The following is a 23,988-nucleotide window of genomic DNA, read 5'->3' as shown; positions in this document are numbered from 1 at the left end:
AAGAAGCCATTTTGTAGCAATAAAGCAATTTGGTCCACCTTTTTATTCAAAGTTACCCAAAATATAATTCAAAAGCAAAAGCTTTTGAATTGTGGTGCTGGAGGAGACTCTTGAGAGTCCCATGGACTGCAAGAAGATCAAACCTATCCATTCTTAAGGAAATCAGCCCTGAGTGCTCACTGGAAGGACAGATCCTGAAGCTGAGGCTCCAATAATTTGGCCACCTCATGAGAAGAGAAGACTCCCTGGGAAAGACCCTGATGTTGGGAAGGATTGAGGGCACAAGAAGAAGGGAACGACAGAGGACGAGATGGTTGGATAGTGTTCTCGAAGCTACCAGCATGAGTTTGACCAAACTGCGGGAGGCAGTGGAAGACAGGAGTGACTGGCGTGCTCTGGTCCATGGGGTCACGAAGAGTCGGACATGACTAAACAACTAAACAACAACAACAACAACATCCAAAATATACACCTCAGCCAATACACGTTCCATGCATTATACCCACTGAGTTTAATACCCATTCTAGGAACACCTTCATAGTTCCAAAACAAGAAGCTATAAAGCCTACACACACACACACACACACACACACACACACACACACACCTCCTAATAATTAGACTGGCTGCAGCAGTGAGAAGGTGGTTTTCATTTTGCTAGGTTCACAAAAACAGACATTACAATTTGCATAGCCAAAAAAGTGCAGCTGAACAAAAGACAAATCTCAGCAATGTCTACCTCAGGGCAGCATTTTAGAACTTCTCTGTCGCCTGCCCCAACGGGACTCATTAACATCAGGTATGCTCCTGGTGTAGGTGTACCATGCTCTGTTCTTGAGCAGAAAATACCAAGACACCTGTAAAGTAGCTACATATGTTCACATGAAAGGGCTGCACAGGATATCTTCAAAAGAGGAATGGGGAACCTCTGCCCCTGAGTCCTTCAACATTGTTGTGTAGCCTTATTAGACTATACCGACTGGTGGGGTCTGCATTGCTCCCAGGAGGGAGAAAGGAAGTCAAATGACACTGAGGTTGATTCAGAGAAAGAGTTTATTCTGCTCTCCGGATAGCAGAAGGCATTTGTGTGGTCAGTTCACAGCAAGTCCAAAGAAATGAGAAATTTCATGCAGTATATATATCCTAGAAGGCACCCTCTCCCCCCTTCCCCAGGAATCCAACCACATCAGCTTATACACGTAAGTTGACATCCATGACCATAAACAGATATTCCTGTTCTGGTACTCTTGACCATAAAAGGTTGTTCCTGTTCCTATACTCTTATCTTGGGGCAGGATGTCACCAACCCTAAGAGCACTCCTGGTGCCGTTCCCGGGTCTCTTGTCAGACCTGACAAGGTCTGTGCGTCTTTGTGGTCAGGATGTAAGATAAGACCCAGACATGCCATCCCTGCTCCACTCGGAACTGGCAAGGCCATCCATTGCTGTCATGGACTGATAAAGGAGAGGACTTTGAGCACTTGTTTATACAGCTGGCTTTCTGTTTATACATTGACTCAAGAGCTCAAGTTAATGCATTTTAGAAATGATCCCTTGGAGGAGGAAAAATGAGGATTTTGGGTCCCGTTTCAGATTGCACAGAAACCCATTCCTTCCCCCTTCAGTTGGACTCAAGCTCTCATCATTGGGAGTTGAAGTCCAACCATTTCTAGATGGTCTCAGGTTCCCATTCCTACTTTAGAGGCCAAAAACCCAGAAGGAGAGCACCTAAGTTGGCATGCAAAAGGTCCAGACTTCAATCTCTGCCATTTCCGGTTCAATGGAGCTCGAGGAGCAAGGCTGAGACCTTGGAGAGTTGCTATCACACAGCTGGAGGGGACCATGCTGGCTAGATCAAGGGCCTGACTGTGCTTGATTATTTCTTTCTTTTTTTAAAAAAAAGACTCTAGAAACTTGCAATCCAGAATATTTATTTTGTTAAGCTGCATTTTAATGCAGTATTTACATAGTGTGGATAAGCATTACGGTATCTTTCTTTGTATTCCCAACACTTTTACATAGTTGATTACTTCAGAACTGCCTGGCCAACAAGCAAGGCAAATCTAAGAAACTAGCTGCACCTCAAAGACTAACAAAATTATAATGAGATAAGCTTTTGTAAACTATCATACACTTAATTAGAAGAAGGAAGTATTATTGTGAGTTGCAGGGTTGTCTCTGTGTGTGTGTGTGTGTGAGAGAGAGAGAGAGAGAGAGAGAGAGAGGTGATAGATAGATGATAGATGATATAATAATAATAATAATAATAATAATAATAATAATAATAATAATAATTTTTATTTATATCCCGCCCTCCCTAGGCAAGGCCGGGCTCAGGGCGGCTAACAACAATAAAACAGTACAACATTCTAAAATCATTTCATTATAAAATTAATTCAAAGATAGATAGATAGATAGATGATAGATAGATAGATAGATAGATAGATAGATAGATAGATAGATGATGATAGATAGATAGATAGATAGACAGACAGACAGACAGATAGATGATAGATAGATGATACATACATAGACAGATGACAGACAGACATTGGTATGAGAAAGAGAGAGGGAGGATAGTAGATATAGATAGATAGATAGATAGATAGATAGATAGATAGATAGAGATAGAGAGATAGAGATAGATGATAGATAGATTAGATAGATAGATAGATAGATAGATAGATAGAGATAGATAGATATAGATCGATGATAGATGATAGATAGATAGATGGTAGATATATATAATAGACAGATATAGATAATAGACAGATAGAGAGAGAGAGAGAGAGAGAGAGAGAGATGATAGATAGATAGTTAGTTAGATAGACAGATAGATGATAGATACATAGATAGACAGACACATCGGTATCAGAGAGAGAGAGAAAGAGAGAGAGAGAGAGTTAGGGCCAGGATGAACAGTTAACAGGGAGGTCAGAAGGAAAGTAAATGCAAAAAATGCAGAAATGCACAGTGATGATTACCCATGAAAGTACAAAACCACATTAGATGATAACACAGACATCCTAGCATAGGTGAGCTAATTAACCCCTTAGAGTCAGGCAAAAACTCCCTTCATCCTTAAACTTCAGCTTGCAAGGTCCAGAACCAGCCTTTTTTTATCACATTATTCTTCAAACTTTCATACAGGCTCATAATACCATATCAATAATAAGTAGAAGGTAAAGAAAGCTAGCTTCATTATGTCAATTATCCTGATGCAAAGGTCTCACTTCAAAATGCATATGCGGGGTCCCACTTTTCATTTAACGGTGGACAAGCTGCATATCCCCATGTTCACTGACATCTTTAAAACAAAAGGGATTAATAGTTTGGGGCTAACTGATACAATAATTATTGATGATGCAAGAATTGCTTTATAGTCCTATTCATGCCTGCAGGACATTATGTGGACCCTGCTGCATGAGCCCTCCCCTCCCAACATCTGGACATTGGGCAGGAGAGGTGAAAAGGAGAAACTTACATGAACACTGGTGGACCCAGAAGCAGTTCATGAGATGTGTATATCTACTTCTGTTCACAAATCTTACAACAATGCATGGGTGTTGGATGTTATAGCAAAACGATGACTGGGGGATGGGGTCTAGACCCATCACCTCCACATTAACATGAATTATGTGATGCATGTGAAAACAGAGTTGAAGGCTGAGAGCATCATTTTCACATATGAAAATACAACATACCCAATTTTTTTCTTCCAGACATGCATGGAAGATAATATGTGTGTCCCACTGGATTTTAGAATACAGTGTGTGTGTGTGTGTGTGTGTGTGTGTGATGGGAGATGATGATAGATAGATAGATGATAGATGATAGATAGATAGATAGATAGATAGATAGATAGATAGATAGATAGATAGATAGATATAGATGATAGATAAACAGACAGACAGATAATAGATGATAGATGGATGGATGGATAGATAGATAGATAGATAGATAGATAGATGATAGATAGATAGATGATTGATAGATAGATTAGATAGATAGATGATAGATGATAGATGATAGATGATAGATGATAGATGATAGATGATAGATAGATAGATGATAGATAGATAGATGATAGATAGATAGATAGATAGATGATTGATTGATAAATAGATTAGATTAGATAGATAGATAGATGATAGATAGATGATAGATGATAGATAGATAGATGATAGATAGATGATAGATATAGATAGATGATAGATGATAGATGATAGATAGATTAGCTAGATAGATAGATGATAGATGATAGATAGATAGATAGATAGATAGATGATAGATAGATATAGCTATAGATGACAGACAGATAGAGATGATAGAAAAGCAATTATGAATCTGGAATAAGATTTTGGATATAGGAGATACGCATTTTTGCCTAACCATCCCTTCCTTACCTTCCTTTCTCAACCAAAAGCAGGACGTCTATTTTTTCTCCGTTTTGGATTATGCTGCTGATTGCTGAAAAATGGACAAAGAAACCAAACCATTTACAATTGCCTAATGGAAGTTTAAAACAGACACACAGCATTTAAAAAAAGCAGAATCAATCTTTTGGAAGTTATACTGCAAAACAGCAACAGCAGCTGAGCCTGGAAATCTGCTTTAATAATCATTAGTCTCTGGGTAAGCATTAAATGGAAGCTGGTGTCTAGTAAAGGCGAAACAGGCAGCCCTCTCTGTGAGTAATAATGAAGACAAGTAAAGCAATGGATATGTTTCCTATTAAGGACAGTCAAGTGAAGTCAACAGAAATATTTCAGCTCTTAGGTTCGGAACTATATACAACGGTGTAAAAGGGGAGAGGGGTACATAAAGGTTGGGGTTCTTTGGCAGTGGGATTCAAAAAGTACACCCTGTTGCAATTCAGTTGGAGCCCAAATGTATGCAAACTTCTCCTTCCTAGAAGGAACAATTGGTGATAATGTAATCATTTAGACCAGCTGAGTAAATTAACATTTCTATAGTGGGACAAGATACCCTTAAGTCCCTTGGAATTTGGTGAACTCTCTTTCATTGGAGGTTTTCAAGCAGAGGTTTGATGGCCTTCTGTCATGGGTGCTTTAGTTGAGATTCGTGCAGTACAGCAAGTTGGACTAGATGAAATAATGTCTCTTCATTCATGATACCAAAATGTGTGTGTGTGTGGATGTACAGCTATCTATTTATATATCTACTATATCTATCTATGGGGACGTGGGTGGTGCTGTGGGTTAAACCACTGAGCCTAGGACTTGCCGATCAGAAGGTCAGCAGTTTGAATCCCCGCGACGGGGTGAGCTCCCGTTGCTCAGTCCCTGCTCCTGCCAACCTAGCAGTTCGAAAGCACGTCAAAGTGCAAGTAGATAAATAGGTACTGCTCTGGCGGGAAGGTAAATGGTGTTTCTGTGCGCTGCTCTGGTTCACCAGAAGTAGCTTAGTCATGCTGGCCACATGACCCGGAAGCTGTACACCGGCTCCCTTGGCCAATAAAGCGAGATGAGCAACGCAACCCCAGAGTCGGTCATGACTGGACCTAATGGTCAGGGGTCCCTTTACCTTACATCTATCTTCTCACACAGTTCACCCATTACCATATCAGTGTGGGAGTCACTTTGTCATAGTTTCGAAATTTGGGTATTATTGTAATTGGTTCCTTCTCATGTGAATGTTGCTCAATACTATGAGAATGACATCGTGCAGGAAGAAGCTATGTCATTGGCCTTGTCCGCATTTGCTTTATCCATGCATTGCTCAAGAAGAGTGGGAAGAAGTTACAGAGAAGTGACTCCCATACCACTGGACATCTCTGTGTGTCTTCCCTTCAAGCAAGTAAAGTTCTGTGAACTAGCTCTTAACCCATGATGTTTCCAAAGTCTTACTTAACTCCTGGAGCTTCCGTAGATACATGGAATCCTCCTGAGAGTTTTCCGGTTCCAGGCAAAAATACAGGCTTGACTTCTCTACAGCAAACCAGCCTTTCTTCCAGTTATCAAGGTTCTGGCAGTCTTTGTAGTACAGCTGGCCAATCAGATCGTAGTCCCTTTCTAAAAGACATTTGCCAACGATGGGTACAAAGTGCTATTCAAAATGAAAAGGAAGAAAATAAGTGAGCATAAAAATCAATACTAGAAACTAAATCAGTGCCGGATTTACGTATAAGCTAAACAAGCTATAGCTTAGGGCCCCACTCTCTTACTGCACCCCCCCAAAATATACCGTATTTTTCACTTCATAAGGCGCACCGGACCATAGGGCGCACCTAGTTTTTAGAGGGGGAAATCAAGAAAGAAAAAATCTTATTTCCCCCCCCCAGCCCCAAAGAGCAGAGTACAGGCTGTGCGCAACCTCTACCTGCCAGAGGGGTTGCGCGCAGCTGTGGCACAAGCCAAGACAGCGAGCGGGATGAATCCCCCTCGCTGTTTTGGCTTTCTCTTTAGCCGCACGCAACCTCTCCCTTCCAGAAAGGTTGCGCACAGCCATGGCACAAGCCAAGACAGCGAGCTGTCTTGGCTTGTGCCATAGCCACGTGCAACCCCTCCAGCAGAGAGAGGCTGCGAGGGGCTAAAGAAGCCATAGCCACATGAAGCCTCTCCCTGCTGGAGGGGCTGCACGCGGCTATCCCTGAAGCCTTCCAAGCGCAGCACAAGTTCCCGCTGCGCTCCTCAGGTTTCGGGTTCCTTTTGTTGAAGCCGGGAGAGCAAGACTCTCTTGGCTTCAGCGAAAGGAACCTAAAGCCTCCAGAACGCAGCAGGGACTCGCGCTGCGCTCCAAAGGCTTCAGGTGGCTATCCCTGAAGCCTGGAGAGCGAGAGGGGTCAGTGCATACCGACGCCTCTCGCTCTCCAGGCTTCAGCGAAAGCAACGCAACGCCTCTTGAGCGCAGAGGGAGCGCTCCCTCTGTACTTCGGAGGCTTCTCGTTGCTATCGCTGAAGCCAAGGAGACTGCATTCGCTCCATAGGATGCACACACATTTTCCCTTAATTTTTGGAGGGGGAAAAGTGCATCCTATAGAGCGAAAAATACAGTACTTCTTAATTGTATTTCAGTTCAACAATTACTTTGATAAAATACATATTTTGTTATGTGCAAATGGCTTTAGATACCTATGAGGTCCATAAATTAGCATATAGCGTATATTCAATGCAAAAAACAGCGACAATTTGTTGTTAACAAAGGACAGCTGGACATATAAAGGGCCCCATTACCTTCAGTAGCTTAGGGCCTCATCAAACCTAAATCCGGCCCTGCACTAAATGCCGTATGACCTGTTGAGTTTTAAGTAAAATTCAGATTGACTTTACTTCCCAATTATTGAAGTGGTCCATGGCCTATTTCTTAACTTTAAAATAATTATACCTTGACTTTACATCACATATATCAGAGGCTCAAGGTTGCTTAAAAATAAAAATGACACACAACAGAATTTTTTTAAGCACAGTAAAAAACAGCATAGAAAAACAATTAGCAGAACTATACTGATACTCTAGATGACCTCGACCAGAGGAGTTGGGCATTTGTTAAATAGCAGGGTTTGTTTGTTTTCAAGCAATGAGGGTATTTTGAGACATCAGAAATCAGTGCCTCCTCATCCTGATTCCCCTTAATGTGTTCAACCAGTGTTTTTGAATACAGTTATTACCTTAAAATTCAAGATTATTGGGTGTGTTTTTTTAAAAAAAGCTTGAATTCTGATCTATGTTTTACGCCTGCTTCAGAAGCAATTATAACAACAGATATTTTCCATTAAGAAGTTGTGGGCGGAAACACATTTTCACATTCTCCAGATCCAAATTCACTTGTACTGAAACCTGGTTTCTCCCAAGCTTCTAAGCTAATAGCGCCAACTTCACACGCAGTGCAAACGCTCTTGACTTATCTGGAATGGATAATTACCTTAGCAATTGCCCGAGTCCATTTTCTTTGAGTATGCGCAGCTTCAGCACAGAAGAGAAACACACGTTCTGACAGTAAGTAGATTTCAAAGGCAAATATAGCTCTAAAACCACCAAGGACAAGGAGAGTCAATGCTATTTAGTATAATCCTCATAAAAGCGAAGGAACAAACGTTTCAATTATTCCCCCAGATTTCCCTGTGTTGTTCTCATAATTGAAAAAGGGGAAAGCAGGTTGTAAGAGTGACACCAACTAAAAGGTTTTATTTATGGTTTATGTGTTTTTATACAATATAAAATTAATCGCTCATCTGACTGTTTAATGAAGAGGGAATGGATGACAGGTAAGTGGTAGGGGGATATGAAAGTTTAAAAGAGAAAAAGATGGGACTAATGGGTTGTGGGTGGGTGAAGTTGAGTATTCAGTATATTCGTTAATTTTACTGCCACTCAGGTTATTTCAAGTTGAAGGTAGATCAAAATTTCTTGAATCCCCTGGGGTAGCTCAGTTGATAGAGCATGAGACAGCTGGTAGAACATGAGACTTTGAGGGTTGCAGGATCAAGCCCCATGTTGGGCAAAAATATTCCTGCATTGCAGGGGATTGGACTAGATGACCCTTCCAACTCAACAATTCTGATTCTGAATCGTAAAGGGGCATGTCAAGGCACTGCCAAGGCGTCGGGAAGCTATTCCTCCCCCGGTTGCAGCAAGAGCAGAGAAAACAAGGAGAGGCCTTTTTTAATGAGTTTTATTCACTCCTAATAAAAGGTAAAGGACCCCTGACCCTTAGGTCCAGTCATGGCTGACTCTGGGGTTGCGGCGCTCATCTCGCTTTATTGGCCAAGGGAGCCGGCGTACAGCTTCCGGGTCATGTAGCCAGTATGACTAAGCCGCTTCTGGCGAACCAGAGCAGCACACATGGAAGCACCGTTTACCTTCCCACTGGAGTGGTACCTATTTATGTACTTGCACTTTGATGTGCTTTCGAACTGCTAGGTTGGCAGGAGCAGGGACCAAGCAACGGGAGCTCACCCCGTCGCGGGGATTCGAACTGCCAACCTTCTGATCAGCAAGTCCTAGGCTCTGTGGTTTAACCCACAGCGCCACCCGCGTCCCATTCGGTCCTAATAGCAAGAGACAAAAGAACACAACCAGCCTTAACATGGCATTGCCCAAACTGGGCTCCTCCTCCCTTTTCCCTAGCAACAGTAACTTCTCTGGCAGTGGCTCCTTGTGGTCAAATGCCTTTGAGCCCTTTGTTCCTGTACTCTTAAACAAACGTCACCTTCTGGGAGAAGGAGGATCAGAAATACTTTCCAGTGACAATGTGTCAGCTGACTGCCCTACCACAGCTCTCTCCCCCCTTCTTCTAACACTGCCCAATTCCTTTGTTCACCTATCTCTGAGCTGGGACTTCCCTTGGGCTCTTTAAACTCCTGCTATAAATGAAATCTGCATCCCTCTTCTCCTGCAGCATTATTCTGAATATTATTCTGCTTGCCCATTCTCTTCCCTAAACATTCCCCAGACCGCTTTATTTCTCCAGCTAAGTTCCGAAAGCTGAATTAAGCGAGAAAGGGTGTTTCTTACATTGGAGGGGAGGGTCATTTTGCAGGTGGCAAATTGGTCAGTGCAGGAAGAGTTAAATAACCCTTGCCAATTCTTCTCTGTAACTGTCCCTCCATGCCGCCCCTACAAACACATTATCTTCTATGTTTTGGAATAGGTGTCTGCATCATAGCTCTGCATTCTGCTTCCCCATCTGGAGAGAGCAGCGTTAGGCTATCTCAGCTGCCAGTTCTGGTTTTAAAAGGCCTGGAGGGATCTCGGGAAAAGCAAAGGAGAATGTAGTCACAGCAGCTCTTGAAGCCAGCAGCAATTGATGGGAGGGAAGCAGCACATGCAACAAGAGAAGGGGATAAATATTTGTTTTCCAAGTCCCCAAACCGACCGTGCTTTGGGGAGAATATATTTCTAAGAAGATTATTTAAGAGGGTTTTTGGGGATGATCCAGAACTTACCCCATGTGTGAAAAGGAGTTTGCTTTGTGAATGACCAGGCAGATGACTTCATTAAGGTCAATCATCCCATTGGGGGAGGCGGTCTTCTCATTTTCATAGTAGCTCAAATAGCGACTTTCCAAAGCGCACCATCTCTTATTGCAGTCTGCATTTATGTTAAAAAGGAAAAGGGGGAGATGCATGAGTCTACAGATCAAGGAAATAGTGCATAGCCAAGTTTCCATATTTTTCCATGTATAACATTAGGTTATTGTCATAAAAAATTATTCCAAAAAACTGGGGCTCGTCTTATACATGGGTAGTCGAGAGGTGGGAATTGTGATTGTTAGCTGCTGTGAGCAGGAGTTTATCAGCAGAGTTTTTGTGGGTGAATGGTGGATGCGTCAAGGTCCGCCGGCTATTGGCTGCTGCGGCAATTGGGTGGGTGATTTGCGTTTGCTTTCTGTGATTGTGCAGATGATTGGCGGTTTGTTCGCTGTCTTCCATGTGATTGGCTTCTGTGGTTCTGCGGGTGAGCGATTTTCGGCACCCCCTCCAAATAAAGCTCCACAAGTGTGGGCAATCTTCCCCCAAAAAAGCTCAACAACTCTTGGCAATCTTCCCCCATTTTCTCAATTTTTTTGAGTCCCAAAAAGGAGAGGGCATCTTATACATGGGGGTGTCTTATAGACGGAAAAGTACGGTAATGCTGGGAAAAGACTCTTGCAAAACTTAAGGCTTTCATTTTCTTTTGCCAACTAATAAATGTGATATTAGTTCAATAAAAGGTAGTTTTCAAAGGAGGAGGAGACACACTTTAAGAAACACAATTTGGGAAACATAATTTGGCTTTCTTTGCAGAGAGTATCTCTCAAAGTAGAATTAAATAAAGCAACAGCAAATGTGCTGGCAGAGTTTTATCTTCTTAATAACAGGTAAAAGTACCATGTAGAGCTACTCAAATGTTATTCAACATATCTCCACTCTGGTATACATGCAGATAGTTCAATGTACACACAGGTCTAGTCCACACATGCAGCAGAATGATGTGAGAATGAGGTGGAAGAACAACCTCCCCTAGATTAGTATCCTTCAGATTTTTTTCAGACTACAACTCCCATCAGCCCCAGCCAGCATGGCTAATGGTCAGGGATGCTGGGAATTGGAGTCCAATGACTTCTGGAAGGCCCCAGGTTAAAGAAGTCTGCGGCACAGCTGGTAGATTTGACCAGGCCAATTCAGACGCCAGAAGAGGACTACATTTTTGAATGCTCTGTGTCATAAGAGGATGTCTGCAAATACAAACTAGTACAAGACGGGGCTGGCTAGACTGGAACATTTCTACTGTATTTGTAGTTATTATCTGAAATGTGGTTTATTTTTATGTGGAGTCTCAACCAGCTCCCATTGTCGCTCCTGCAGATCACAAAAGGGAGAGGAAAAATGCATACACTCATCTGACAGGGTGTGTATTCAGTTCCACTCCGATATCATTCATATCAGCTCTCAGATAAATTCTGTCCATGTCAACTTTCAATATACTATAAAGAGCTTCAATTGTTTTCCTCTTACCAAAATGACATTAAAATGTAAAGGGACCCCTGACCATTAGGTCCAGTCGTGACCGACTCTGGGATTGTGGCGCTCATCTCGTTTTATTGGCCGAGGGAGCCAGAGTACAGCTTCCGGGTCATGTGGCCAGCATGACTAAGCTGCTTCTGGCGAACCAGAGCAGTGCACGGAAACGCCGTTTACCTTCCTGCCAGAGCGGTACCTATTTATCTGCTTGCACCTTGAGATGCTTTCAAACTGCTAGGTTGGCAGGAGCAGGGACTGAACAACGGGAGCTCACCCCGTCGCGGGGATTCGAACCGCCGACCTTCTGATCGGCAAGTCCTAGGCTCTGTGGTTTAACCCACAGCGCCACCCGCGTCCCTAATGACATTATGCTGCTACAAAATGACATTGTGCTGCTACAAAAGAGGGGGCCTTTTCTGTGGTGGCACCCATTTGGATTGCCCTCCCAAGGAGACATGCCTGGTGCTAGCATTGCAATTAAGATTTTCCTATATTTAATACAGGAGGGTTGCCATGTGTCCTCTTTTTTCCAGGACACGCCCTCTTTTTCATCATAGTGATCCATAGCTAAAAGTAGCAGTAGGCAAATGTGTCCTTTTTTTAGCTCTTCAAAATATGGCAACCCTACGTATAGTCCCAAGCATTTTATACATGGTTTTAGTCAGAACTGTGCTGTTCTTTAAGCTTTTTGTTTTTAACTAGCTCTTTGTTTTATTGCTTGTTGTGTTTGCTAGTGAAGGGGTTCATTGTTTTGGTTTGTTACTATGTTATGTATTTTTGTGTTTTTATATTGTAAACCGCCCTGTGCTCCTCGGATGCAAGACGGTATAGAAATTTAATAAATAAAATAATAAATAAATATGCAAAATACAGGTGGAAATCTTTGGAAAATAAGTTGTATTTTCTTCACTCTGCAGTCTTTGAGAAGGGTATGATTCAGACTTGGGATTTTTAAAAAAATTGGAAATTGTGAGGGCTTCAGTAGTACCAAAAGCTTGAAACAAAAGCAAAAATCCACAAAATGCATTAAATAAAACACTAATGCGGTCCCCATTTGCACAAGCACACACAGAGAGAAGTCAACAAAATGCAACTGAGCTTCCTAGACATGCATCCTTTTTTTTAGTAAACAGCTTCAAAGTCTGGTCTTGCCACAATCTCGGTGCACATTACAACTAAATAAGGATGTCTCGGCAAACAGACTTATGTAGACTGTTACATTTAGGCCTTTAGCAAATAAATATTACAGCTTTAAAGGACAAAGTAGCTGTACACAGTAGTAAACTGCCCTCGCAATTCTTCAAGAGAACATAAAAGTAACGTTCATTTATGTTTGCGCCACATGTAGTGCACCATTTCTTACTTTAACCATCACCCAGGTAACAAAACATTATGGTTTTTAAGGACTCATTTGAACTGCACCTTGTATTTAAAAAGTCTGTAGCTTCTCAAATAGCCATGAATAATTTCCCATAGGTGCTGGTTCGCTTGCTGAAAAGCTAATGGTCTTTATAGTAGTGCTATTCGGATAAGCCCCCGACACATGTATAAGCAATGGAAATTCCATTTTTTCCCCAGCCCTCCCTGCACACACTCCAAAAAATGGCACCCCTGGACAGGTATTGGGGGTGCATGGGAGGCTGCACAGAGGAAAATAGGAACAGGAAGTCCCGCCATGTGAGACGTCCACCCAGTAAGTAAGCTGATATTATGATGGACATCCAACCATCCCTGCTGACTCCACCCCCCAATGTCCATGCAATTCCCCAATCTACTTTATGGAACTGAATGTCAACTGCAGAAGGGAGGCAGCTTAAACTTTTGTGGCCACAGGAGGGGAAAAGGCAAGCTGATGTTCAGATGATCTCGTGGCCACACCTTGCTTTTTTTCAACAGAAACAGTGGTGGATTCAAAAAGATGAATTCAAGTAATCATGAGCTAACCCTTTTCCAATTGAGGAATTTAGCACACAGGCTGACCTCCTGGTTCTGCGGCTTCTCCCATGATAGAACAAAAGTGTAGGCAACAAATGCACAGTGTTGGGAAAGGTCAGAGTTATGTAACAGGATTGGGGGGAAGCTAAGAGCAAAGTGTAATGATGTATGGAAGTGAGAGCTGGGCCATAAAGAAGGCTGATCGCCAAATAATTGATGCTTTTGAATTGTGGAGCTGAAGGAGACTCTTGAGAGTCCTATGGACTTCAAGAAGATCAAACCTATCCATTCCGATGGAAATCAGCCCTGAGTGCTCACTGGAAGGACAGATCCTGAGGCTCCAATACTTTGGCCACCTCATGAGAAGAGAAGACTCCATGGAAAAGACCCTGATGTTGGGAAAGATGGAGGGCACAAGGAGAAGGGGACGACAGAGGACAAGATGATTGGACAGTGTTCTCAAAGCTACCAGCATGAGTTTGACCAAACTGCGGGAGGCAGTGGAAAACAGGAGTGCCTGGCATGCTCTGGTCCATGGAGTCACGAAGAGTCGGACACGACTAAACGACTAAACAACAACAACAAACAGGGCTGCCTTCAGATGTCTTATTTATTTATTTATTTATTTATTTATTTATTTATTTATTTATACATACCTGCCCATCTGCCTGGGTTTCCCCAGACAATCTGGGCGGCTCCCAACAGAATATCAAAAAACACAACAAAACATCAACCATTCAAAAGTTCCTTCAGATGTCTTCTAAAGGTTGTTTAGTTACTTATCTGTTTGACATCTGATGGGAGAGTATTCCACAGGGCGGGCACCACTACCAAGAAGGCCCTCTGCCTGGTTTCCTGTAACCTCACTTCCCACAGGGAGAAACCACCAGAAGGCTCTCAGCACTGGACCTCAATGTCCAGGCTGAACGATGGGGATGGAGACACTCCTTCAGGTATACTGGGCAGAGGCCGTTTAGGGCTTCAAAGGTCAGCACCAACTTTGAATTGGGCCTGGAAACGTACTGGGAGCCAATGTAGGTCTTTCAGGACTAGTGTTATATGGTCTCAGCGGCCACTCCCAGTCATCAGTCTAGCTGCCGCATTCTGGATCAATTGTAGTTTCCTGGTCACCTTCAAAAGTAGCCCCACGTAGAGCGCATTTCAATAGTCCATCATAGAAAGGACAGACGGCTCTGAAGTTCAGCCTCCTGACATCAGCCTCCATCTGCTTCTATAAATAGTGGCTGCAGGAAGGCAGGCACTAAGGAAACACAGGTATTCCCAGGTGTACTGGCATTCCAAAGCAGGGAGATGCCTTATGGGAAATTCAAGGTTGCATCTTGTGAAAATGGCATAGGCTCCTGCAATGCTTTTGTTCCCATCTAGAGCTGTGGAAATATGTAGAAATATGTGCCTTGTCTACAAATACAGACAGATGCAAGCCTCCACTCCCATCAGGGATCTACAGATTTGCAACAAATTGCCTTGCTCTCATCTCCCGGATCATCTTGGATATTCAAGTCCAATCGGTGTTATTTTGACCAAGGCTTCCGATAAATCGATGGGTTTACACAGCTTGTTTATAGATCAAAAGCAGACAGCAATGTTTTCTGAAACAGCCTCCTTTTAACACTTGCCACAACCTCGCTGGGTTTCCAAATAAGAAGATCTTTTTAAAGCAGAATATCGTATTTTGACAATTTCAGGTTTACCGAAACTATACAGACACAGATAGAAGAACGAAAAACCTAAGTGGCAAAGCAAAAAAAAACCCTCTGAACTTAGAAGAATTGAAAGCTGCAGGAAAAAGCATGTAGCCTGACAGGAGCTGATTGCAAAATGAACAGTTGAATCATAGCATGCAGTAGCTAAAAGGTGGTGCTCTTGTTTTCCATGAACACTGGAAATAGAGGCCAAGACAGAGTCAATCTATTTTACGCTGGCAGAGGTGATGGTAGAAAGCCCACTCAGTATTGTGGGGCTATAGCTTTCACAAAAACACAAACACACACACAAAATATCAGGCTTTACCTGAAGATATATGCGTAAAGGATTTGTAACAAATAGGAGAAAAAGCCAAGGAACAATATAATATTTTAAAGCTTGCCAATGCTATTCTTCCAAGAAACCACTACATGTCAAGATTTGAGAGCCCATCCTATGAAAATATATACCTAGCATTGTCATGTACAACTATTATGGTGCCTGTTTTATCTTAAGATGAGCAGTGGAGGAAAACAGAGGGCTCTTGATTCTTTCTTCCTTCACCCCACAACATCACAGGTCCCTCACCTCTTTCCCCTTGGCCTTCCAACCAACTCTTCCCTTTCTCCACTGTGAAATCCTTTGTCCAAGCCTCAGTCATCAACACTACATAATGACTGAAAAGGTCATTTGCATAACAATCCTTGTCTCTTTGTCACAAGGGAATGTGACCAAGACATCATCTGCATTAATAGAAGGTACACAGAACTGTTTTGGTTTGGCATTGTAGTGACCAAGCACCTCCTTAAAGCAATCTGTTATAACCTTGCAACATCAAGAAGCAATTCTGCGGTAACTGTTGTCCCGTGGGATGATTAAATAGGACAATGGTTTCATATACAGTGGTACATCTACTTACGGATGCGATCTGTTCCAGGGTGCGGTTCGCACCCCAAAAAGTCCGTAAGTAGAGCACCGCTTCTGTGCATGCATGTGATGCGATAGAGCATTCCTGCACATGCGCGAAGCGCGCAGATCACTCCTGTGCATGCGCGAAGAAGCAAACCCAGAAGTAAACACTTTTGGGTTTGCCACGTTTGTAACCTGAAAAAATGCAACGTGAAGCAAACGCAACTCGAGGTATGACTGTAGTGGCGAATTACTCATCATTCCTGAATCAAGCTTTCATGTTAGTGGCACACATCCTAGACAGTGTTTCGAAAGGGTGTGAGCTATCTCCACTCTATGGGGCAGAGAGAAGTAATCCTTGCAGCAGGGCAATACATTTCATTCTACCCCTGAAAACTGCAAGCCTCTATGTTGTGTAACAGCAATGAAACTCCTCTCCATTTTGCCATGTGGTAATCTGCTGTTCAAGAACTACAAATCTCCTGTGGGCATATGAAATTAATCCCACAATATATTTAAACTCAGCCTCTAATAAAAGTCATAGGACCCAACTCCAAACGCTACCACTTTTTGTTACACCATTTGGTGCCCTTGCAATAGAGGTTCCCATAAAGGGCTTCCAGAAAAACATATCTTTAGAACCCAGTTTTCCTTCTCTAAGAACCACAAAGAAGTGAATAAGTACGACTGAATTATAAATACAGTGGTACCTCGGGTTACATACGCTTCAGGTTACATACACTTCAGGTTACAGACTCCGCTAACCCAGAAATAGTGCTTCAGGTTAAGAACTTTGCTTCAGGATGAGAACAGAAATCGTGCTCCGGCGGTGCGGCAGCAGCAGGAGGCCCCATTAGCTACAGTGGTGCTTCAGGTTAAGAACAGTTTCAGGTTAAGTATGGACCCCCGGAACGAATTAAGTACTTAACCCGAGGTACCACTGTACAAATGTTTGGAATTAAGTAATTTCAAGAGGGGTATACTTTGTTTTGACTTAACTGAACTGCATCTTTAATCCTAAAGGGTTATTTTTTATTATTCCCAGAAAGCAAGCTTGAATATGATCCCTATTAACTATCAAACTAATTTGTCATAATTTAGGCATTTTTAAAACATGGGGGGGGATCTTTTTATTTATTTATTCTTCTTTGGAACTATTGGACAACTAAAACCTAATGGACCTCTTATAATGCACACACGGAATTCATTAGGGTAAGCAATATTTTAAAAGAAATCAAGTGTGTATCCCTGCTATACATATTACCGAATCATTCCCTCTCCTTCTATTCTTCGTTATGAACTTGTGATCAGAGAATCTTATTTCATTTAAGAGAACATTTCTGTCTCTTTGCATACACATCATTTCACAAAAACATCCCCCCCCCCCCTTGTATTACTTTTAACGTTCTAAAATAAAACAGGAAAGAGCTGCAATCTGACCAACGTTCTAAAAAGCAAGTCAAGCATTGGGGTGAGCAGGATGGGAAAGAGACTGTAATACCTTCTTTTAGTTTCTTCTCTGTAAACGGCTTTGTAGCATTGAAGGAAACCTTGTATAAATAGTCACAAAGGAAGGAAGAAGAATCTCGACAGGAAACATTGTCTGAATGAACTTCATAGTTAGGGAAATCTGTAAAAGTCACAAAAAAGTATAATGAAAAGAGCCTGTTTCAGTGACTATGAAACACGTATCGATAAAACAATAGAAAATTTATTAGCTATTGGAATTTTATGTGAAATTTGTGGGAATTTTAATAAAATATATTTAAAAAGGTGTATACCTCAATTTATTTCTACATCCAGGCCCTCTGCCCCTTCCTTTTCTCTCTTTCTTCCTCTCTCCCTCCCCTCCTCTCTCTCTCTCTCACACACAAACACACACACACACACACACACATGTCCCAAGGCAGCAAGGTGCCAAAACCAGGAAAGTACAGTCGTACTTGGAAGTTGAATGGAATCTGTTCTGGAAGTCCTATCGACTTCCAAAATGTTTGAAAACCAAAGCAGGGCTTCTGTTTTTGTTTTGTTTTTTCAAATAATTTTTATTAACAGGCCAATCAAATCACATTAATTCCGAATCATAGTAATTCCAAATTACACAGCCAAATTTTTAAATTTTTATTGGGGGTACCCATGCTTCAAGCTCAGAAAGGGATCCAAACATCTCTCTTGCTGCTGCTGCTGCTTTAATGTACACAGTTCTGTCCAAATAATATTCACAGTTCTGTTCAATTTTCTCTTTGTTATTTTCCTCATCTTCTTGTTGTTATCATATACAAAGCAGGGCTTCTGATTGGCTGCAGGAAGCTCCTGCAGCCAATTGGAAGCAACAGAAGCCCCATCGGATATTCAGCTTCCAAAAATAGTTCGCAAACTGGAACAGTCACTTCCGGGTTTGCGGCGTTCAGGAGCCAAAATGTTCAGGAACTAAACTGTTCGAAAACCAAGGTACGACTGTAAAAGGGAATTTACCTGCAAGCATACAGGATTCGTGATTTTTATCTATCTTACAAAAATCCAGTCACAGCATCCAATATACATCAAAGAGTTTTGCAAGTGGGACTTTGACTTAGTGCTGCCACATTCTCTCTGTTTTGTCATTATTTGATCTTTTTAAACCCATATTAACTTAAAATACATTGCACCACGCAGTTACACACACACACACACACACACACACACTTCAAGTCTGTACCTGAAAACTTATTGTGGTGGAGGAATTCCATCTGCAGCCTTTGTCCGGATTTCTTGGCTAACAAGTATGGGGTACTGTAGACAGGATCTCCGGTAGCGCACATCACATCTGCTCCGCTAAACAACAACATCATTGTTTCCAATACGTCCTGCTTAACTACCGCAGCACACAGGGCCTGATCATAAAGATGAAAAGCATGAGCTACAAGTAGAACACCAAACAGGAAGGAATTAATGACTCTTAATGCAATGGGCAATCTCAGCGGTCTCGTCACACTGTAGCCGATGCATTCAGCTGAAATTCACGCAGCAAGGTCAAAGCTCGCCACATTTCACAGGCTTGACAACCATATGTCAGGAGTGCTCTAATGGTGTTTCCTGCTTGGCAGGGGGTTGGACTCGATGGCCCTTGTGGTCTATTCCAACTCTTCTATGATTCTATGATAACTATCATAAGGCTATTAAATCACAGTGTGCTACAATTTACTGGGGGATTCGTAGGTCTGGACCAACATCCATTATTTAAGACAGCTTACCTTGTACAGGAACTATTACTAGCCCTGTTCAGTAGGCAAATGGGTTATAAAAGGTAAAGGTAAAGAACCACTGGATGGTTAAGTCCAGTCAAAGGCGACTATGGGGTTGCAGCGCTTATCTCGCTTTCAGGCCAAGGGAGCCGGCATTTGTCCACAGACAGCTTTCCGGGTCATGTGCCGAGCATGACTAAACCACTTCTGGCACAGTGGAACACCGTGATGGAACCACAGTGCACAGAGACGCCATTTACCTTCCCGCCACAGTGGTACCTATTTATCTACTTGCACTTTGACGTGCTTTCGAACTGCTAGGTTGGCAGGAGCTGGGACAGAGCAACGGGAGCTCAACCCATTGCGGGGATTCGAACTGCCGACCTTCTGATCAGCAAGCCCAAGAGGTTCAGTGGTTTAGACCACAGGTCCACCCACATCCATTATACTGAAAGCATATGTACATGTACAAACCTAACTTTTAATAATAATAATAATAATAATAATAATAATAATAATAATAATAATAAGTTTTATACTGCCCCATACCCGCAGGTCTCAGGGCAGTTCACAACATAACATCACAATATAAAACCACAAAATGTGTAATAAAAATGAAAACAAGAACCATCCAATAAACCACCCCCTCCCCAACGCAATTTAAAAGGGCATTAGATGTCAATCAGCCAAAGGTACTTGTTTGCCTGGTGCCTAAACATGCATAATGAAGACTCCAGAATCCAACCACAATTTTCACACATTCAGCTAGACTGCTGAGCAGAGCACATGTTGTACAATTTGTATGTACACGGGGTCTCTCTCTCTTTTTTTTAAGTGTCCCTGATCATGCATGCAAGATGCACATGTGTAGGCATTCTACAGGGAATTTGAGCTAGTATGTGGATGACAACAAGGCACCATAATACCACCTCTTCTCTGTACAGGCATATATTTGCCATCTGAGCAGGGCTTCTATGTATGGAGGAAAATGCATGACACTTGGGTTTAGCCAGAAATGTAGTACACAAATTTATGGGGTTATGCAAATACATATTTTTCTTTTTTCTCTTTTCGAGCAACATGAACCGGGCTCTGACTTCTCAAGGCAGACACAGTAAGAAAACCTTATAAGGCATTATTAAAAAATGCTACACAGGAAGCACAGTCATTTTACTATTTGTTTCAGCAATACTGGTGACTATGCCTATAGAGGATACTCTAGCTCAACTGATTATTTTGCTGGTCCTTGTCTACCTCTGCAGATCAAAACAAAATCCTTTCTGAACACGTACATTTAGAAGTCACAGAACAGATGGAACAAACTGAACTATCTTCATTTAACCCTAGAAGTGTAACTACTGTCACTTGGCATTCCGGAATAAAATTGTAATAGGGCTGCATGCCCTACATATAAAATACAGAGCTCTCTGAGGTGAAGCCAAGGTCTTCCTTGAAGTTCTAACGTTCCTCCCCTCTTTGAACAACAGACCTTCATGCCATATAACAAGCAATCTTTAAATCTCTACACCATTTCAAAAGCAATTTGTTATACAGAGCATGAAGACCACTGGAAAATTACAAGTTCAAAGCTCCCCTTGGAGGTATAGTACTAGCTATGTGATTCTCTGGATTCTGGCCTTCATAAATTGCATACAATAAAATAAACAATTAATTGAACTATTAATGTGAGTTCATCAACATATCTAACAAAAGCCAGAAATAATTGAGTGGGGGGGGGAGTGATTGTATCTAATGTTAGTCCTGGTCTGATCCTCTGGCTCTGCAATGCTTCTGCCTGTGGGATTTGCTGGAGGGGGTGGGTTGGCCACTGGAATCATGACTTGTGCTTAATCAGTGATGTTTCTTAGGATTTGGGGTCCACCCAGGGACAGCTGTGAGCCAAGGCTTCCTGCATTGCAGGGGTTGGACTAGATGACCCTTGGCATCCCTACCAACTCTAAAATTCTATGAGTCTATGAGCTGTGGTCTATATATGGGCTATATACCCAAACGCCATTTGGCATCAGTTGAAGTTTGGAAGGGCATGGTGTATCTATTTGCTCACTTTGGCAATAAAGCAAACTAGGTTTTGGCCAGTCCTTTTTATTGCACATCTGTTTGGCTGTGCCTTTTTTTTTTAACACCTTCTTGTAATCTTTCTTCTCCTGGCTGTGTCAGTTGAGTTGTGACAGAGAGCATCAACAGAGGACATCAACAGAGGACAGTCCAGTTGTGCGTTCAATTAGTTTGGGCAACTTATTCCTTTCTTTACATAGAAATGACCATTTAATAAAGTTGTGGCCTATTTAACCCCACAATTCCTCTAATCTTTTCACAGTCTGGACTCTAATCTACAAAAGCACAATGTCATCCAGATGTTTTGAACTACAGGCAGCATGGCCAATAGTGAGGGGTGATGGGAGTTATGGTCCAAAACAAAATTGGTGTTAGTCTTTAGTCTTTATTATGCCCAGATTCTTTGAGATAGATAGATAGATAGTAGATAGATAGATATATAGATGATAGATAGATAGATAGATAGATAGATTGATAGATGATAGATGATAGATGATAGATGATAGATGATAGATGATAGATGATAGATGATAGATGATAGATGATAGATGATAGATGATAGATGATGGATGATAGATAGATAGATAGATAGATAGATAGATTAGATAGATGATAGATAGATGATAGATGATAGATATCAAACAACAAAAAGAGACATACAGTCCACAGCCTCAAAAAAAGACTAACTAGTCCCATATCCCAACATTTCTTCCAGATTTACCTGGTTTAATTCTTCTTTGGTTTTGTACAGCAAAGTGCTTTTTCTGAATCTTCCCTCTTTATATTTCTGTGTAATAAAAGTTAACCTCTGGTCTGTTGGGGCATCCATACGCAACTCCTCATCGGGCTGAATGTTTCCTTCCCAAAAGCTATTTGCCCTCTTATTCCCTATCACAATAAAAAGCTGGAGAAGGAAGGAAGCAAACTTAGTAAACATCTAACACTTTGCTGCCTTTCCATGACACCCAAAATCAGCTGCATGAGGTGGCTGTTTCACTCTGTCTAAACATGGGACTTGCTCTGCTGCTTCTCCTAGCCAAGGAGACTGTAATGAAGCCAAACCTCATCCTTGAGGATGGGGAAAGGGTTGTAGTTGAGTGGTAGAGCATGCAGAAAGTCCCAGGTAAATTTGCAACATCTCCAAGTGGGGCTATGGGAGAATCCCACCTGAAATTCTGAAGAACCACTACCAGACATTGTAGACAACCCAGAGCTATATGGAACAGTGTTCTGGCTTTCCCAGAGCTATATGGAACAGTGTAAAGGCAGCTTTCCCATGCTTTCTTAGCATCTTATTCAACAAAATCTTGTTCAGCAGTTCATGTGACTTCAGCAGGCACTCTCTGCACACATCATCAAGCACATCAGCAGAGCCATATGGCCTAGATATACACTTTAAAAAAATGAAACTCTCAGGAAGCTGAATTCTGTGCTGTGCCATGCATTCTGCAGCTTTCCTGTGCTCCTATTGAATCACATCATACGCATAGCCCTAGCAATATCCCAACACAGGATCCAAGGAAAATGATGAAATACTTAGAAGGTACAGATGAATTAAGGGGCATCTGTAGAAAACCAATTATGTACCCCAACATTCCTTACAGACTGACATTTTGCCATTCTGGAAACTGGAAAATGTGGGAAAATAAATTAAAGTATTATGTCAGTGAAGTTCTTTAGAAAACAACAGCAAGCTCTAATAGCTTGGCATTAAGGAGAACTTTTCAAAGTACAGTGGTGCCTCGCAAGACGAAAATAATCCATTCCGCGAGCCTCTTCGTCTAGCGGTTTTTTCGTCTTGCGAAGCAACCCTATTAGCGGCTTAGCGGATTAGCACTATTAGCGGTTTAGCGGCTATTAAAGGCTTAGCGGATTAGCGGCTAAAAGGCTATTAGCGGCTTAGCGGCTTGGGAAAAGGGGGGGAGCGGGGAAAAACCGGAACACTCACAAGACGTTTTCGTCTTGCAAAGCAAGCCCATAGGGAAAATCGTCTTGCGAAGCAGCTCAAAAACGGAAAACCCTTTCGTCTAGCGGGTTTTCCGTCTTGCGAGGCATTCGTCTTGCGGGGCACCACTGTACTGAAGTCAAAACGGCCTTCCTTTTTATGTTAATATATTTATCCCCCACACTTTCTATTCTAAGAAATCTGGCCCAACACGGAAAAAAAAATCCTCACTACCATGGATCAATAAAAAGCAATAAAAGTTTTTAAAAATCAGCACGGAACTATGAAGCACAGCAGCATTTGTATCAAGTGGGAAGGGATTTCAAATTAATAGACAAATTCCTCAGGAGCATCATTACATGCCACGAAACTTCACAGTAAATGTTTGCTTTTCCCACTGATAAGGCTCGTCTCTCCTATTCCCTTTCCGCCCTACTGTTTCCTACCTCAATGAGTTCATTACTCCAAATGCTGGCATCCATTTTGAGGCTTCGGACCTTCGAATCTCTGGGTCCTAAGGATCTGTGTTGCCCTGAGTCAAAATAACAAGATGTAGCACGTTTCAGGGTTAGAAATTAGGGACAGAACTTTGATAAACAGATAAAAGAAAGGAAAGGAGTGCACCTACACCATGTGGCTTACAATATATTGCTGGTGGGCAAGATCCTGAACTCCTTCACCTGTGGATCATTTTGACAAGCAGGTTGGATCATCTGTTTGTCTATTACCTGA

The 23,988-nt window shown here is 42.0% G+C and overlaps 1 protein-coding gene across 3 annotated transcripts in view; it reads right to left on the bottom strand.

Moving 5' to 3' along the window:
• The window catches only part of ARAP2 (ArfGAP with RhoGAP domain, ankyrin repeat and PH domain 2), a 138,062-nt gene that overhangs the window by 50,421 nt on the left and 63,653 nt on the right, over positions 1-23,988 (bottom strand). For all 3 annotated transcript variants that reach the window (XM_083459725.1, XM_083459727.1, XM_083459726.1), the window contains 8 exons: positions 23,703-23,788; positions 22,033-22,215; positions 18,710-18,884; positions 17,513-17,641; positions 9,907-10,051; positions 7,884-7,986; positions 5,870-6,068; positions 4,406-4,469 (listed from right to left, as the gene is read on the bottom strand). In XM_083459725.1, the coding sequence (XP_083315851.1) occupies positions 4,406-4,469; positions 5,870-6,068; positions 7,884-7,986; positions 9,907-10,051; positions 17,513-17,641; positions 18,710-18,884; positions 22,033-22,215; positions 23,703-23,788 (1,084 nt within the window). The remainder of the gene's footprint in view (positions 1-4,405; positions 4,470-5,869; positions 6,069-7,883; positions 7,987-9,906; positions 10,052-17,512; positions 17,642-18,709; positions 18,885-22,032; positions 22,216-23,702; positions 23,789-23,988) is intronic.

Source organism: Podarcis liolepis, assembly GCF_965112155.1.
Source record: "Podarcis liolepis genome assembly, chromosome: 9".
NCBI lineage: Eukaryota > Metazoa > Chordata > Lepidosauria > Squamata > Lacertidae > Podarcis > Podarcis liolepis.
The sequence above is the reverse complement of the archived record's forward strand: the minus strand, read 5'-3'. Positions and strand labels throughout refer to the sequence as shown.